This window comes from Schizophyllum commune (assembly GCF_000143185.2).
Source record: "Schizophyllum commune H4-8 unplaced genomic scaffold SCHCOscaffold_4, whole genome shotgun sequence".
In the NCBI taxonomy this organism is placed as follows: domain Eukaryota; kingdom Fungi; phylum Basidiomycota; class Agaricomycetes; order Agaricales; family Schizophyllaceae; genus Schizophyllum; species Schizophyllum commune.
In genome coordinates, this window is record NW_026089541.1 from 1,359,404 (window position 1) to 1,374,193 (window position 14,790).

The 14,790-nt window shown below is 59.0% G+C and overlaps 7 protein-coding genes across 7 annotated transcripts; 5 read left to right on the forward strand and 2 right to left on the reverse strand.

The window, feature by feature from the left end:
• The first annotated feature begins 302 nt into the window (after nucleotides 1–302).
• On the forward strand, nucleotides 303–2,899 carry SCHCODRAFT_02221993 (general substrate transporter). Its single transcript, XM_003032616.2, has 14 exons — nucleotides 303–523; nucleotides 573–588; nucleotides 639–691; nucleotides 747–886; nucleotides 936–1,018; nucleotides 1,074–1,118; nucleotides 1,174–1,444; nucleotides 1,507–1,669; nucleotides 1,756–2,034; nucleotides 2,111–2,180; nucleotides 2,234–2,297; nucleotides 2,360–2,390; nucleotides 2,444–2,501; nucleotides 2,573–2,899. Exons 1-14 carry the CDS (start codon nucleotides 481–483, stop codon nucleotides 2,718–2,720), a joined length of 1,464 nt encoding a protein of 487 aa, XP_003032662.2. The 5' UTR covers nucleotides 303–480; the 3' UTR covers nucleotides 2,721–2,899.
• Nucleotides 2,900–3,024: 125 nt separating this feature from the next.
• Nucleotides 3,025–4,311, forward strand: SCHCODRAFT_02572150 (Ribokinase-like protein). The gene is made up of 4 exons (XM_003032617.3): nucleotides 3,025–3,143; nucleotides 3,203–3,223; nucleotides 3,272–3,550; nucleotides 3,606–4,311. The coding sequence occupies exons 1-4, from the start codon at nucleotides 3,113–3,115 to the stop codon at nucleotides 4,277–4,279; spliced, it is 1,005 nt and encodes a 334-aa protein (XP_003032663.1). The 5' UTR covers nucleotides 3,025–3,112; the 3' UTR covers nucleotides 4,280–4,311.
• A 127-nt stretch (nucleotides 4,312–4,438) lies between these two features.
• Nucleotides 4,439–5,262, forward strand: SCHCODRAFT_02496792 (uncharacterized protein; the record flags this gene model as incomplete). The annotated part of the gene is made up of 3 exons (XM_003032618.2): nucleotides 4,439–4,601; nucleotides 4,660–4,878; nucleotides 5,003–5,262. The coding sequence occupies 3 exons, from the start codon at nucleotides 4,439–4,441 to the stop codon at nucleotides 5,260–5,262; spliced, it is 642 nt and encodes a 213-aa protein (XP_003032664.2).
• A 685-nt stretch (nucleotides 5,263–5,947) lies between these two features.
• Nucleotides 5,948–8,685, forward strand: SCHCODRAFT_02618455 (uncharacterized protein). Its single transcript, XM_003032619.2, has 7 exons — nucleotides 5,948–6,460; nucleotides 6,519–6,638; nucleotides 6,688–6,852; nucleotides 6,902–7,219; nucleotides 7,263–7,474; nucleotides 7,523–7,626; nucleotides 7,680–8,685. The coding sequence occupies exons 1-7, from the start codon at nucleotides 6,419–6,421 to the stop codon at nucleotides 8,468–8,470; spliced, it is 1,752 nt and encodes a 583-aa protein (XP_003032665.1). The 5' UTR covers nucleotides 5,948–6,418; the 3' UTR covers nucleotides 8,471–8,685.
• Nucleotides 8,686–8,900: 215 nt separating this feature from the next.
• SCHCODRAFT_02618457 (uncharacterized protein) lies at nucleotides 8,901–10,092 on the forward strand. The gene is made up of 3 exons (XM_003032620.2): nucleotides 8,901–9,236; nucleotides 9,298–9,602; nucleotides 9,653–10,092. Exons 1-3 carry the CDS (start codon nucleotides 8,935–8,937, stop codon nucleotides 9,883–9,885), a joined length of 840 nt encoding a protein of 279 aa, XP_003032666.1. The 5' UTR covers nucleotides 8,901–8,934; the 3' UTR covers nucleotides 9,886–10,092.
• A 667-nt stretch (nucleotides 10,093–10,759) lies between these two features.
• On the reverse strand, nucleotides 10,760–13,579 carry SCHCODRAFT_02494528 (uncharacterized protein; the record flags this gene model as incomplete). The annotated part of the gene is made up of 2 exons (XM_050343005.1): nucleotides 10,760–12,828; nucleotides 12,904–13,579. 2 exons carry the CDS (start codon nucleotides 13,577–13,579, stop codon nucleotides 10,760–10,762), a joined length of 2,745 nt encoding a protein of 914 aa, XP_050201060.1.
• A 275-nt stretch (nucleotides 13,580–13,854) lies between these two features.
• Nucleotides 13,855–14,514, reverse strand: SCHCODRAFT_01121337 (uncharacterized protein). The gene is made up of 3 exons (XM_003033224.2): nucleotides 14,376–14,514; nucleotides 14,223–14,326; nucleotides 13,855–14,169 (listed from the first exon to the last, which is right to left on the reverse strand). The coding sequence occupies exons 1-3, from the start codon at nucleotides 14,422–14,424 to the stop codon at nucleotides 14,098–14,100; spliced, it is 225 nt and encodes a 74-aa protein (XP_003033270.1). The 5' UTR covers nucleotides 14,425–14,514; the 3' UTR covers nucleotides 13,855–14,097.
• Nucleotides 14,515–14,790: the final 276 nt, after the last annotated feature.

Consider the following 14,790-nt stretch of genomic DNA (forward strand, 5'->3'; position numbering starts at 1 on the left):
AACCAGTTTGTACGAGGGAAAGTCACTAGCTGGTCGCTCCACGATAACCCACACTTCTATCAGCTGGACGAGCTAGTTCTGACGCGTGAAGTGCTGATATCCCAGAGCCAACTTGCTCAGTAGCTTTCCCAGCGACCTACAAGTCCACCAGAGCCGCCACGATTCTGTGGCCCAATTTCAACGATCGCATCCCCGAACCCCGATCCCCCGGTCTCCTCTTCCCCCTCCCCCGCCTTTTCATCCCGAAAAGCTCACAATACCGCCTCCCCCGCGTGCCTTGCTCCAAGAGCCTGAATGGTTCTCCACCGACAGCTGACCCCGGCGAACGGACTTCGTATCGCTCTCTTCCCCCTGTTCTCCCCATAGGCGACGCGAGCGCGCCTGGAGAAGCACAACGAGGCCCGGTGTTAGCGTCCGTTTGTCCCGCTATATATACCCGGAGGCCCGTGGGGAAGCCCCTCCCCCGCACCTTGCCCCGCGATGCGTCCCTACATCGTCTTCCTTGGGTTGTTTGCTGGCCTCGGTGCGTTGCCAGATACTCGTCCTCCCAACTAGAACTGACGTCTCGACAGGCTCTTTCCTCTTCGGGTAGGCGACGCGCTCCGTCTGTGCAAAGGGAGATACTCAGCCCTGCTTAGATATGACACGGGCATCATCACGACCAGTATCGCCCATGACAGCTTCAAGGATTGTGCGTCCTGTATCAAAGATCTGTTTGTCTACCCATCGTCTCATCTATCATACAGACATGAACAACCCGAACGACGCGGCCACTGGCGCAATCGTGGCAACCTACATCGCTGGCGAGGCGGTCGGGGCCATCACTCAGTCGGTCATCGGCGACAAGCTTGGGCGCAAGCGCTTCATGCAGCTCATGTGCTTGATTGTAGGTGGTGCACCCTTAGCTAGAGTTGTACGATGCTGAAGTTATACAGGTCACTGTAGGGACGGTCATCCAAACCGCGGCGCAGAACTATGGCATGTTCCTTGCCGGACGTATCCTCACCGGTATCGCTGTGTGCGTCCACACAACAATGATATTATTGTCTCTATCTTGCTGATACATCTTGCAGCGGTGGTCTCGTCGGCACAGTCCCCATCTTCAACTCGGAGATCAGGTTCGTCCTGCCCTTTTCCTTCCACCCGAACAGGCCCTTACCCACCCCTCCCCAGCCCTCCCGAATCCCGCGGCTTCGTCGGCGGCCTCTCCGGCTACATGATCTGCATCGGCGGCCTCCTCGCCAACTGGATCGGCTACGCCTGCGGGTTCGCCCCCTACGGCGAGTTCCAATGGCGCTTCCCCCTCGCCTTGCAGATCCCTCCCGGCGTCATCCTCTTCATCGGCCTGCAGTTCTTCCTCCCGGACTCGCCGCGATGGCTCATTCGCGTGGGGCGGTACGAGGAGGCGCTGGAGGCGTTCAAGTCGATTCGGGGGTTGCAGACGGTGAGTGGGTGTTCGTTGGGCGGGTGGGTGGGGTGAAGGCAGGAGCTGATGTTCGAGCGCAGGAGGAAGCGGTCATCGAGTTCGAGCAGATGAAGGAGCAGATCTTGTTCGAGAAGCAGCACGAGGTCACGAGTCTCGCTGAGGCGTGGCAGAAGTACAGGAAGCGCGTCCTCATCGCCATCGCTGTGCAGACCATGACCTCCCTCTCCGGCGTCAACGTGATCAGTACGTCTATTTTCTACTTTTCCTTCATAATCCTCCCACCTCCCTCGTCCCACAATCACTTCTTTTGCTCACACCCACCCACCCAGACTACTACCAAACCACGCTCTACAAGAAGCTCGGCCAGACCGGCCAGAACGTCCTCCTCCTCTCCGGCGTCTACGGCACCGTCGGCGCCCTGATGAACATCATCTCCATCAACCTCGTCGACCGCCTCGGGCGCGTGAAGCTCCTCTTCTTCGCCTCCGCGGGCATGTGCATCGACCTCATCTACTCCGCGGTCATGGCGAGGGAGTTCACCAACTCGGATAACAAGGTCGGGAAGGCGTTTGCGATTTTGGGGATTTATATGTATACGGCGATCTATTGTGAGTGGCTTTGTTTCTCTGTTGAGCGCCGGATCTCTGTTGAGTGCCGGACTGGTATACTGATATACCCCTGTAGATACGGGCATCAACAGCACGACCTGGTTATATGGTGTCGAGATCTTGCCGATTTCGTTGAGAAGTAGAGTGTACGCGTTCACACCGCTAGCGATGGCCTGTTCGCTGACTGACGTGTGCGCAGGACTGGCATTGCGTCAACGTCTCACTTCGTCTTCAACATCGCCATCACGGAGGCAGGCCCAAGTGTACGTTTCCTGGGCTTTGTGTACCGCGATCAAAGTTAACGCGTCACGTTTCTCTTTCTCAGGCCTTCGCCAACATCGGCGAGAACTACTATTGTAGGCGCCTCTCCAGCCTTCCCCCTGGGGATCACGCTAACGTACACCCGCAGACGTTTTCGTCGGCACGACGCTCGTCTCCGCCATCGGCGTATTCATGTTCTTCCCCGAGTGCGTCTTCTCTCTTTCTTGCGTCAAATACATTTTCTCCTCGCTTGACCGCCTAACCTCATTCCTCCCAGAACGAAGGGCAAAACCCTCGAAGCCATCGCGGCCGACTTCGGCGACAAGGTCGTTGAGGGCGAGGTGGACATTACTCAGGCGGAGAGGGATATCAAGCAGCTCGAGCAGAGGCTGGAGGATTACCGAGGGGTTCAGCCGTCGAAATGATGGGTTTGGCGTACAGAAATGATCGTCAAGACGTCCAGAAATATCGTCACGACGTTCAGAAATATTGTCACAATGTCAGGAATACTGTTACGTCCTCAGGGAATGTTTTGTCTATCTTACTTGTATCATTGGTTCAATGCGATGACTTCGCCATGTTGTGGCATCCGGGTATTGGCGTCTATTTGTCCGTGTGGGCGCAATTCCGGATTCCGGTGGATAGGCCCGGGGAAAGGCCCGCCTTCCGGTGGATCTCCTGGGGATCTCCGACAGCCCGCGGAGATAGCAGGCAATCATGAAATGGCCTTGCACCCTTCCCTCGCGTTCCTTGCCCTCCTCGACCTTCATAACTCTTTTCGTCAGCATAATTAAGGAAACGAACTGAGCCTTACGGCATGCCTCTTTGTGCTATTCGCGGTTCCGTCAGTGCGTATTTTGTTCAAGATCTCTCATCCACTTTACTGATCAAGGCCCCCTCTCATTAGACTGCGATGAATATTTCAATGGTGCGCGACATTCTCCTTCATACCCTTCCAGCTCTCACACCCACGCAGTGAAGTCCATCGGCCGTCCAGGCGAGACTATCTCCTCCTTCGGCTACACCAAAGGCATCGGTGGCAAGGGCGCGAACCAGGCTCTCGCAGTCGCGCGCGCTGGCGGCGCGACCAAGAACGACGTCCACTTCGTCGGCGCTGTGGGCTCCGATGGCAAATGGATCCGTGAGCAGCTCAGCGCGTGGGGCATCAACGTCGATCATCTCGCGAACACGGGGGACGCGCCCCCCACGGGGCGCGCGCTGATCCAGGTCGCGGAGGATGGGGAGAATTCGATATGTGCGTGGCTAGTTGTTGGTGTTCCGGGACTGTACTTACTCCCACCTTTTCGCAGTGCTCTTCCCCGGGGCGAACTTCGACGAGTCTTACGAGGACAAGACGCCTTCGGCATCCTACTTGCCCGCCGGGACCACACACCTCTTGCTACAGAACGAGATCACGCTTCGGAGCACCCTCACCGCGCTTGCTGCTGCGAAGGCGAGCCCAATCACGCCAGTAGTCACAGTTTTCAACCCTTCGCCCATGCCGCTCCCCGACCAGCTGAAGTCCTTCCCCTGGCACCAAATCGACTGGCTCCTCATCAACCAGGGCGAAGGGCAGGAGCTGTACTCCATCCTCCATGGGAAGAAGGAGACTGGCTCCGTTGAGGCATTGCTCAAAGACCTCACCGACCTTCCAACTTTGTCGAAGACGAACATCATCTGCACCCTCGGTGGCGATGGCTTGGCTGCGTGCGTTCTGGAAGCTGGCAAGCGGAGAATAATCCGCCTCCCTGCTGCGAAGATCACGGAGATTCGAGATACCACTGGAGCGGGTGACACGTTCACGGGATACTTTGTGCGAGGTTTGATGGAGCTGGAGGAGGCGAAGGTAGCGGCAGAGGGGGACGCGCTGGAAAAGGCCTTGACGCGCGCGATTCAAGCGGCAGGGATGTGCGTTGAGAAAAAGGGGACTGTCGCCAGCATACCATTACGAGATGATGTGGAGAAGAGGCTAGCGGTAGCATAGTCTCATCAATCAGAAGTGCTGAACGCAAGAGGATCTCGTTCGCGCTGAGGTTTGAACTGTGGGTCCACATCGGAACTTGCCGAACCTCTTCATCTCGATCACGCTGCCTATTTTGGCAGGCATTGTACTTTTGCTTCCCCCCTTCGATCAATCATCACAATGGGCACGACAAAAGCCGCGAAGGCGTCGACCTCGGCGCCGAAGAAGGAGAAGGTCTTTCACCCCGAGTCGCGAAAGGCGAACCAGATCGCGCGGAAGGCGCTGAGGAAGGGCAAGATGGGCAACCTCGCGGTGAAGAGGAGCAAGAAGCAGAATGTTATGCGTGCGTGGTATGATCGGCTGGCAGAAGGATGGTTCACTGACATCATTGGAACGAACAGTGGACTTCTACACGTTCCTATACGAGGCGCTGCCGGAGGAGGGGGAACTCACGCTGGAAGAGCTGCATGCAGTGATCAGGAATGTGTGGTTGACGCGACATGATCAGGAGTTGCAGGAGGAGCAGGCAGTGCGGAGGAAGGGGAGGCCAAAGAGCGCGAAGGAGATCAAGCTGGAGGACCTGAAGCTGCAGGAATCCGAGGGGTACAGGACAGGATTGGGTGCGTCTGATCGCCTTCTCCCTTCTCATCTCTGCCGATCATACCTTCTTCTGCATCCGCTACTTCCTCGTCTCGCACCCTCGTCTCCCCCTTCTTGTTGACCGCGACTTACGCTTTACTGCAGAAGTGATCGACCTGACGCACCCGATCAATGTGAAGGTGTTCAGGCAGTGGGACCAGAAGGAGGTCGCCTACACGGATCTCTTACGCTTCATACGGATATCTGGCGCCAGCCCCGAGACGGTGGCCGTCTCCAGACCCGGAAAGCACCCTCTGCTGCAACCGGCGCAGCCCCAAGACTCCTCGGCACAGTCCCAAGACTCATCGGTGCAGTTACAAGCGCACCCGAGCGCAGACGCCCATATGGACGTGGACGCAACGTAACCCGTTGGGAGGTTCTGCCGCTGTTCATTGACGGTACTTTACGTTTAGGGTTTACGGGGAGGGAAATGCGTGAGTGGGTCTCGCTTCGGTATCCGTCCTGTCTGCTGACGAGGGAATGGCAGTAATCAAGCGAGGGAACATCAGAGAGAACGTCGAGTGGAAGAGGGGATCCTTCTCATACGCATCCTTCCCGACTTGCCCGGCGGCTTTACTGCCTTGGTATGCCGACTGTATTGGCCGCACTGTCGATATCTCTCAATGGGCAGTGCTCCCGTATGCGCCGCGTCGCGCATCTTCCACCCAAACAACAGGAGTGGACGTACCACCTTGCGCGCGAGGCGGCCGTCGGGTCGGACTGCAAAGGCACGATCCAGGTCCAACCGTGCTCGAAATACGATGCCGTCTGCCTGTCAGTGTTCACGCCACATGAGGGGAGGAGTAGACGAGCAGCCAGTCGGAAAGTGAGCCGTCTACACGCCTGCAGTGAATTTCCAAGGCAAACTTCCAGACTTTCAAGTGCGTTCAATTGAAGGCAGTTCTCCAATTCAAACACGTGCAACGTGTACTTGAAGCTTGTCCAAGCCCGACAACTGGTCGTTGATTTTCGGACTGGGCTGATACCCGACGCTCCGGCGGCAACGATGGAGGTTGGCACGTGTGGTGGCGCAGGCGCGCTTGTTCCCCCGCATCCATCCGTGGGCGCATTCGTCGTCGACGCTCGCGGCGAGCACAGCGTTTGTATTTCTCGCAGATCCCCTGCAGATCCATGCATGACGGCGCCGCTGCGCCTATTCCCCGTGAATACAAAGGGTGTGATAAGATCTGCTGACCCCCGCCGGAACACGAATAGGTCCGTTTAGGAACGGCTAGGCACACCCCGCCCTCGTTGACGACGCGGCAAACAAAGTTCAAACCTGGGCCTGGACTCTGCTGCCGTGGACGACGGGGGGCAGGAAATTTTGCCACATTCGGCGCGCCTCCGCGAGACACCGACGGACTGGATCTTCTATGACGGCGGGCTGATATTGGCGAAGATGGCTTTGTCAAATCCCCGCGCAGCGCGACCCCGGTCTGTCGACTTGTTTGCCTCTCGCCACCATCGTCCGCCAGCCTCCCCTTTCCTTCCTTACCGCCTTCCTGACCTCTTTCGACTTCTATGCCTGAGCCTGAACCGCGCCATTCGCCTGAAGTGCTCGTCGTACGTCGGCAGCTATTTGCGGCACGCGCGTGTATAGCGGCAGCTAATCAAGCAATAGGTCGGTGCGGGGCCCTCCGGGCTCGTCGCCGCGCTCACTCTCCTGCGCAATGGGGTGCCCGTGCGCATCATCGACAAGGCCGACCGACACAGGATCGGCCAGCGCGGCGCGGGGATCATGGTGTGTGTCGCGTGACAGCTTTATGGACATCTACTGAAGATCCCTACAGCCACGCTCCCTTGAGCTCTTCCACCAGATTGGTGTCGCGGACGAGATCACCAAGCGCGCAATTACCACGCCCGTTGTAAAGCTCTACGAAATGCCTGAGGGCCGCAAAGCGCTGCAGACATTCGAGATGTCTCCCGTCCTTGAGCCCACCCCATCCTGCCCATATGTTCGTCCCCTCCTCATACTTCTCGCAGATTCACCTAACCTCGTTTCAGATGAACATCCTCATGCTGGGCCAGGATCATCTTGAGGAGGTCTTGCGAGCATCGCTTGCCGTCTACGGTGTTTACGCCGAGCTCGACACCGAGTTGGTCGCGATATCGCAGGACAAGGATCGCGCGACCGCAACAATTGTCAGGCACTCTGGCACTGACAGGGAGCACCGCGAGGTCGTTACCTATCCCTTCGTCGTCGGCACCGACGGCGCGCGGGGCGTCTGCCGCAAGCTGCTCGGCATGACCTTCCTGGGCGAGACCCGGAACGTCGAAAACCTGATCATCGGCGACATCATGGTCGATGGCCTCGAGAGCAACGTGAGTAGCCCTACGTGTTGCAGTCGTATCTGACGGGGAACAGTACTGGCACATGTGGGGCGACGCGGCGACGAACATGGTCAGCCTGCGGCCCACGGAGACGCCGAATCTCTTCAACTTCATGCTCGCGGGCAAGGAGGTGAACCACGGCGCGCTGTCAAAAGACGCAGACGGCCTGCGCTCGGCGTTGATCGCCGGGACAGGAGGGCCGGGTCACCTCACCTTTGGCGATTTCCACTGGGTGTCGCACTATCGGTCAGTGCTTCTCCGAATCGCTCCGTGGTAGACCCTCATTTTGTTCAGGCCCAATATGCGGATGGTCGACAAGTTCGGCGAAGGCCGGATTTTCTTGGCCGGTGATTCTGCTCATGTGCATAGCCCTACAGGTGGCCAGGGCCTGAATACAGGTATGCTATGATTTTTCTGATTTATTCCAACGGTGGGCTGACCTCGTGGCTAGGCATTCAGGACTCCTTCAACCTTGCCTGGAAAATGGCCCTGGTGTACAAGGGACTCTCCCCCATGTCGCTCCTTGACAGCTATAACGAGGAGCGCCTCCCCGTTATCGCAGAAATGCTCAACCAGACCACCACTTTGCTGAATCAGACATTCCGGTCAAGGAGACCGGAGTCCGCGGCTTGGATCAAGGGTGGTAGCCTTCTCCAGCTTGGCGTCAACTACCGCTGGAGTTCGATCATCCTCGACGAACAGCAAAAAGACTACGACCTTGAGGATATCGACGAGCTTGACGAATTTGACGAGGAAGAGGATGCCGAGGAACAACTCGCGGAGCAGCGGCGGCAAGCCGTTGATTCTTATGGGGTTGGCTTCGATGGGCAGCTTCGCGCAGGGGATCGCGCCCCGGACGCGCCCGACCTCTCGGATACGCAGTCTTCTGACGAGCACGGCCCGCTGGTCTCGCACACCCTCTTCGACCTCTTCAGCGCTTCCCATCACACCGCCCTCATCTTCCTCAGCTCACCCGAGCAGTCATATCAGTCCGTCATCAAGGCGCTGCGGCAGCAGCCCAGGGACACCGTGCGGATAGCGGTCATCATCCGGAGCGGGGCGCTTGCGCCTCACGTCCATGGAGTACAGTACGTGCTCGAGGACGATCTGGACCACGCGTTCCGAGCGTACACCGTCTCGGGCGGGTGCGATACGGTCATCGTCCGGCCAGATGGCATGATAGGTGGTATCGTGCGCGGCGCCGAGGGCGTCAAGCGGTACTTCCGCAAAATCTTTGCATGAAAGCCTTGTACTTCTACAGTGCTATCCCATCCACCGTCGCGGTCTCACTATCTATCGGTAATAATACTAATACTGTTGCATCGTAAGTAAGTTCAAGCACATACCTGTAACTGCACATACACGATTAGAAGCGGACTATACATCTTCTCTGAGCGATGTTCTGTACTTCTGAGCTCGCCTGGCTAATTCGAATCGGCGGGATCGATTATCATGCCGCATGGCGCGCGACGCGCGGAATCTTCTTCTGTCCGCGTCCCTTGTTCTCCTCCTTCTCGTCTCCCATTGTATTCTGCAAACACTCCTAGTGGGCGTCCGGCCTCGCGCGCGCTGCGGAGAGGACCGACATGAATCCTCCGAACGCAAAAGGAAAGCCTCGTGGTGCTATCGTGCCAGCAGAAGCACTCAACCGGGGCCCCAGACCGGCCCCTTGACGCAGGCGACCACCTGCCCTCGAACTTATTCCCATGGACGCGTCATCTGTGCTCGGCGACGACAGCGACTACGAGGTCATCTCGGAACGCTCGCTTGACTCAAGCCTCGCCGACCTCAACCTACACTGCGCTTCCGCGAGCGAAATCTTCGAACCTCCGCCGTCCGCGGCGGCGCAGGAGCGCTGGCCGACGACGCGGTGGTCGCCGGAGGACGTGCGCGAGCATGTGAGGAGGGCACTAGACGCGTCGGCATACTCCAAGTACAACAACCAGGGCTCTGGACGCGAGCACGTTCGGGTGTACGTCGATGGGTTGTGGGATGGGTTTAACACAGCGTGCGTTTATCTGATATCTACTCAATTACCTGATACTGACTGATCATCGAATGCTATGCAGGCATGCGCTGCAGCTGCGCCAGGCGAAGCTCGCATTCCCCTCCGTCTATCTCATGGTCGGCGTCTTCTCGGACGACGATTGCCGTCAGCACGGTTCCCCCGCGATGGCGCCGCACGTCGAACGATGCGAGGTCGTGCGGCACTGCCGCTGGGTCGACGAAGTCATTGGGGACGCACCCTGGCAGCTCAATGACGCCTTCATTCTTGGTCGGCGCATAGACTATGTCGCGATCGACGAGGGAACCTCCGTCGACCCTGCTTGCGACAAGGTGCGCCTACGCGGTTATGACGCTGTCAAGAGCCTCGGTATGTCAGATTATACCTCGCTATGCCCGCCCTCTGACGTGAGTCAACAGGTAAAGTCATCCCCACGCGCCGTACGTTTGGCGTAACGCGGCCCCAGAGCCGTCTCGCGACGCCCGTCGTACAGAACAGCCGGCCTCTTCCAAATGTGCAATCGCCGCCACCGTCACAACTGGCTGACGACGGAGCATACCCACCAGAGCAAGACCTTCCATTGTCAATTGAGACGAAAGCTCGTCAAGCCGTCGACGACGAGCTGCCGCCCACTCCTCCGTCTCCGTACTGATCTTTCGCCTTCATGCTTTCTAGTACATGTATCACATTACCCTGCGTTTGTTCATGCTCTGTAGCACTATGTGGATCTCGTTCTCTAATCACCCATTCGTCCTTTTTTCCTATCTGGTTGCACGTCCAAGGTCGTACGAGGGGAATTCGAGGCTCGAAGACGACGTCATCGCCTAATTCGGCTTTCAATACCTTCCTAATCTGGAAAGCAAGGGCGTGCCTGACTTCGACCCAGGGCTTCATAGCCCTCAGCGTCTTCCAAAGGCCCAAAATGCGTCGTTAAAGGACAGTATAAAGATTCCATGCTGATACATATTGCAGAACACAGATGCAACTGAGCGTGAGCACTAAGGTAGGTAGGAGCGTAAAACGAAAAGAGAAAACGAAAGATAGTCCAAGTCAGATGTCGTCCCACCACCAACTGTACCACCACGATCGCCGTGCACGCGAATGCTATAATCAACAAGCCTCCGCCATCATCCATCACGGTCGCAGTCGCGCGCCAACCAGTATCAGGTCGCCACCAACCACCAGCAAGTCGCTACCACCACCACTATAAAAACTAATCATCACAACTACCTTGTCCAAGGGGGTGTACAGGGAGATTACGGGGCGCAAAGGAAGGGGGTACATGTCGTGAATGTCGGATTACGGGGGCATTGTGCATGAGGGGGAGATGTGATAAAACGCGAGCGTGGCGTGCGTGTAAATAGGATAATAGGGCTATATACGTTGGGCGGGCTGGGCAGATAGCAGGCAACCGCCGGGCATGAGGGTGATGCATAGGGTGGGAGGGAGCAAGGAATGTTCGGCACCTAGATTGGGAGAGGTGAGATGGCGGAAAGGAGATGACAGAAGGGCACCGACGCAGGCTCTCAACGTCGCCGTTGCTGCTGCTGTTGCCACATTGCTAGCGGGACGTCCTCTTCCTGGACGCCGTTTGGCCGACCGCCACCACCGCCGGATACTGTCCTTGAGCGGTGACCCGCGGGCACAGCATGCGCGCTCTGCCCCTTCCGCGGCTTCGCCAGCACGTTGCCACCCTGAGGAGGCGGAGACGGCACCGCAGTCGCACTCAGAGAGCGACCCGGCTTGCTCCCGTTGTTCTGCACCATCGGTGGCGGCGAGCGCGAGCTCCTGTGAGGGTTCTGCGAACCTGGAGGTGGCGAGGGCGAACCAGGGGGACGCTGCATAGGCGGCATCGCACCGGGCGGTAGACCACCGCTGCGCATGGGGTCGGGCTGGTAGTAGTAATTGTCCGGCTGCTGCTGAGGCTGCGGCTGCACGAGCTTGGGCGCGCCGTACTGGCCGGGGACGCCGTTCCCGTATTGGTTCGGCGGGCCGTTCGCATACTGGCCCGGTGCTTGCCCGTTCCCGTATTGCGGCCCATTGCCGTACTGATTGGGTGGCGGCCCGCGTTGCTGCTGGGGTGGATGCTGGCGAGGCATGACCATGCCAGGCTGGATTGAACCGTTGTACCCGCCACCGTACTGCTGCTGCTCCATCTCCCGATGCTGCACGTCGTACTGGGGACCCTTAATGGGCATCTCCGCGCGTCGCCCGCCCGCCTGACCAGCGGGAGCAGGCTTCGTCAGTGGACCCCTCCGCGGCTGCTGCTGCTCCCGCTTCTTCTGTTCCTCGCGCTCACGCTGCTCCTGCTCGGCCTTCTCCCTTTCCGCCTTCTCCTTCGCCTCCTGCTCCGCCCTCTGCCGTGCCTGCTCTTCCTCCGACGGCTGCTGCGCCCCATTGGCCTGGCCATTCGCGCCATTCGCGCCAGCACCAGCACCCGCTACTTGCGCGGTGGGGTTCTGCGCCTTGTTGATGACGCCGAGGTACCAGAACATGAGGTTGCTGATGAGGACCTGCTCATAAAGCGGCCGTCGCGGATTGGCGAGCTTGATGTGGCTGAGGCGGTAGATGGCGCGCTCGACATGGATCGGGTACCGCGACCAGTTGTTCATCCCAGGCGTGCTCGGCTGGCTGGGCGAGGGCGGCGGCTGGTAAGTCTTGCTGGACTTCGAGGCACCGAGCAAGGCCTGCGCGGCCTCTCGTCCCGATGCGCTGCTCAGCGGCGAAGGCACGTTATCATCCTGCTTCTTCTTCCCGCCAAACAGCGAGCCGAAAAAGCCAGAGTCCTTTTCCTTCTCTTTCTCCTTCTCCGCTGCTCGGTCGCGCGCAAGGCTCTCGCTTGACTTGTGATGCTTCTTGGCGTTCTTGTCGCTGCCCCATTTGCCGAACAGGCCTTTCTTGTCCTTCTCCTTGCGATGGCCAGCGGGAGTAGGGAAGATCGGCTGGGAGGGCCCTGGCTCCGCGCCAGCAGGTTGAGTAGGTGGCGGTGAGGTCGTAGTCTCGGCGGGGGATGGCGTGCGTGATGGAGTAGCAGGCTCTGGGGGCTCTGGAGAGAGATAGGGCTGCTGCGGCTGGGGTTGATGAAGTACGGGTCCAAGAGCTTCGAGGAGATCTGGTCGGACCGCCGGCTCTGACTCCGGCTCAGCAATTGGTGCGACGGGTTCCGGCGCGGCCTGAGGTGCCTCTGGCTCAGGCTGGGGCTCTTCAGGCGGCGGGGATGTGATGATGGGAACCGGGGGGACAGGCGGGATCTCTTCATCTTCGCGCACGTATGCATCGTAGATGGTGTCGCTGATTGAGTCCGGTCTTGGTTGCGGTTGTTCCTCGGAAAGCGTGCGCTTTCGCCTTATGGTGCTCGGTCCAACGACCTCCTCGCTCTCCGCACTACCGTGATCACTAGACACGTCACTGGACCGCCGCGTCCGCCCTCCCTTCCTTGTCGAGCCGAAGCGATGTCCATTACCGTCACCTGGTAAGCCTGGTTTGCGAATTTTGGTGCGGGCTGCCCGCCGAAGGATGAGGCCGGGAGGGGGTACAATGATCGGCGCATCTGCCTCGTCTGGCATATCTGGGACCTTGTCCATCGACGTCAGAGCTGTAACAGAGTCAGCATATGTTCTGTAGCACTAAACGCATGATCGCGCCAGCCCAACAGCCGAGGAGAACTGACCGGTCGGTGACAAATTAAGACTGAGGCTGCGCCGAAGCATGGTGCGTAGCTGGCCGGGATCATTGCTCTCCTCGGCGAGCTCCTCGAGCTTCTGGAGGTCGCTGATGGTGAGCTGTGGGCCTTGAGACTGGTAGTAGCTGCTCCGATTGCGGCGAAGAGGGACGACCTCCTCGTTCTCGACGTCGTCACCCTCGCGCGGACGGTACTGCCGGCTGAGCATCGATTTCTGGCGGCCAAGGCCAGACGAGACGGAAGACATGGACGGAGACCGGGACAGCGTGGCGGAGGCATCGGTGGGCGGATTGCGCGAGTGCTCTTTTAAGAACGCACGGAATTCCTGAGGCGCGATTTCGGGATGTAGGCTGGCGGGGACCCAGAAGAGGTGGAGCGGATCGTCCGCGGCGGACGCTGCGCCCTCTGAGCTGCCGCTGTGGGACGTGCTGGAGGACTCCTCGCTGTGATCGTCCGTGGTGCCGTCCTCGTGCGAGTGCGCGCTGCCGGACGACGTGCCGCCGCTACTAGCGCCCCCTCCCGACCAGTGTAGGGAGCCCGACCCGCCGCCCGCCGCCGCCGCGGGCAGGTCCGGGTCTATCGTCGCGGGCGTAGACGAGCGCCGCTTGAGGTCGCGCAGCGCCTCGACCTCGCGCTGAATGTCGTACTGGGACGGCTGCTGCATTTCGGGACTCTGCGAAGGCGCACTGTGAGCGATGCTGAAAGCTGTGGAGAGCGCGGGGCCGCCATCGCAGGCAGCAGCGAGGTCAACGCACCTAGGACCGTCGCAAGCCAGGCTGAGCAGCGCCGTCGTCGCCGTCGTCGTCGTGCAAGTTGATTCCAAGCGGACTGGGCGAGCCGCAAGCCGGCAGTCGGCGCCGCTGCTGCCAAATTAGGGAGTTTTGACGGATCCACTTCCGGCCGTCAGAACTTTCCGTCCTCCCTCGAAGTGCCCTCGCTAGCTTCAACCTCTTTTCTCGCAATATTCATGCAGCTGGTGTATACGACAAAGTGCATATCTATCGACTCTACGACTTCATTTCGAGCGGTGGAGCTTCGGACCTGGCTCTGACAGTCGGCATAGGCTACAGCCGGCTGCTATAACCGTCCCACCGAGCTCGTCCAAGATCGCTCGAATTGGCGCAGCTTGCCCACCCAAAAGTTTGTAGACCTCCAAGAACTCGACTTTTCTCTCTCTTTCGATCATCCTAGGCTCCCCGCCACTCCTCTCGCTGCCAAAGTCGCCTGCTCTCGCCTCAGCTCCTGGATTACGGCCTGTCGCCACCGTAAGCCACTACCCTTATCGATCATGGTCATCTGCCACGTACAGCGAGGGCCTCCGGGCTCGCGCCGCTCTCAATGAGCTGCACGCAAGTTGCCAGTGTCTCCTTGTCGAGTTGCGTATTCAGAAGCTGCGACAACTCGTGCAAAACTGTCCGGAATCAGCGGCGGGCACGCGGTGCGCGGTGCGGACTCCTTACGGTCCAGCGTCTGCTGCGCCGACGTAATTCGGTCTGCCTCTCGAGACATGCTTGTTTCCTTCGACGTGGATTCGGGAACGAGGACTTAAACGGTGGCTGGCAGGCAAAACACCGTCCAAGTCGAACATGCGCGTCTTCGGCCCGGACAGCGTGGACAAGTTCATTTTGTCACGTGAACGTGCTTTTTTCTTCCAGCAATTTTCAGGCAATTTTCGGCGCGGCGGCTCAGCGATGACCAAGGTTCACGGGAGTGAGTGACTCTTCCTCCCCGGCAATTTCTGCGGAATCCTTTCAATAGCCCAACGCCGCGGGCTCCAGCGTGACAATCGTCTTCAATTGTGCCTTGGCCTGCGCCTGGACAGTCTACTTTTCGCCGGAATGGGATACTATATTTATTCTTTATCGGGCCTTCCCG

Coding starts and splice junctions, on each gene's coding strand:
- SCHCODRAFT_02618457 (XM_003032620.2), top strand. CDS start 8,935: ATGGACGCGTCATCTGTGCTCGGCGACGACAGCGACTACGAGGTCATC. Junction 9,237..9,297: donor TGGGATGGGTTTAACACAGC/GTGCGTTTATCT, acceptor AATGCTATGCAG/GCATGCGCTGCAGCTGCGCC. Junction 9,603..9,652: donor TGACGCTGTCAAGAGCCTCG/GTATGTCAGATT, acceptor GTGAGTCAACAG/GTAAAGTCATCCCCACGCGC.
- SCHCODRAFT_02572150 (XM_003032617.3), top strand. CDS start 3,113: ATGCCTCTTTGTGCTATTCGCGGTTCCGTCA. Junction 3,144..3,202: donor TGCTATTCGCGGTTCCGTCA/GTGCGTATTTTG, acceptor CCCTCTCATTAG/ACTGCGATGAATATTTCAAT. Junction 3,551..3,605: donor GGATGGGGAGAATTCGATAT/GTGCGTGGCTAG, acceptor ACCTTTTCGCAG/TGCTCTTCCCCGGGGCGAAC.
- SCHCODRAFT_02221993 (XM_003032616.2), top strand. CDS start 481: ATGCGTCCCTACATCGTCTTCCTTGGGTTGTTTGCTGGCCTCG. Junction 2,035..2,110: donor TATGTATACGGCGATCTATT/GTGAGTGGCTTT, acceptor ATACCCCTGTAG/ATACGGGCATCAACAGCACG. Junction 2,391..2,443: donor CATCGGCGAGAACTACTATT/GTAGGCGCCTCT, acceptor GTACACCCGCAG/ACGTTTTCGTCGGCACGACG.
- SCHCODRAFT_01121337 (XM_003033224.2), bottom strand. CDS start 14,424: ATGTCTCGAGAGGCAGACCGAATTACGTCGGCGCAGCAGACGCTGGAC. Junction 14,327..14,375: donor GGCGCAGCAGACGCTGGACC/GTAAGGAGTCCG, acceptor GATTCCGGACAG/TTTTGCACGAGTTGTCGCAG. Junction 14,170..14,222: donor CGAGCCCGGAGGCCCTCGCT/GTACGTGGCAGA, acceptor CGGTGGCGACAG/GCCGTAATCCAGGAGCTGAG.
- SCHCODRAFT_02618455 (XM_003032619.2), top strand. CDS start 6,419: ATGCCTGAGCCTGAACCGCGCCATTCGCCTGAAGTGCTCGTC. Junction 7,475..7,522: donor CACTGGGTGTCGCACTATCG/GTCAGTGCTTCT, acceptor CATTTTGTTCAG/GCCCAATATGCGGATGGTCG. Junction 7,627..7,679: donor TGGCCAGGGCCTGAATACAG/GTATGCTATGAT, acceptor CCTCGTGGCTAG/GCATTCAGGACTCCTTCAAC.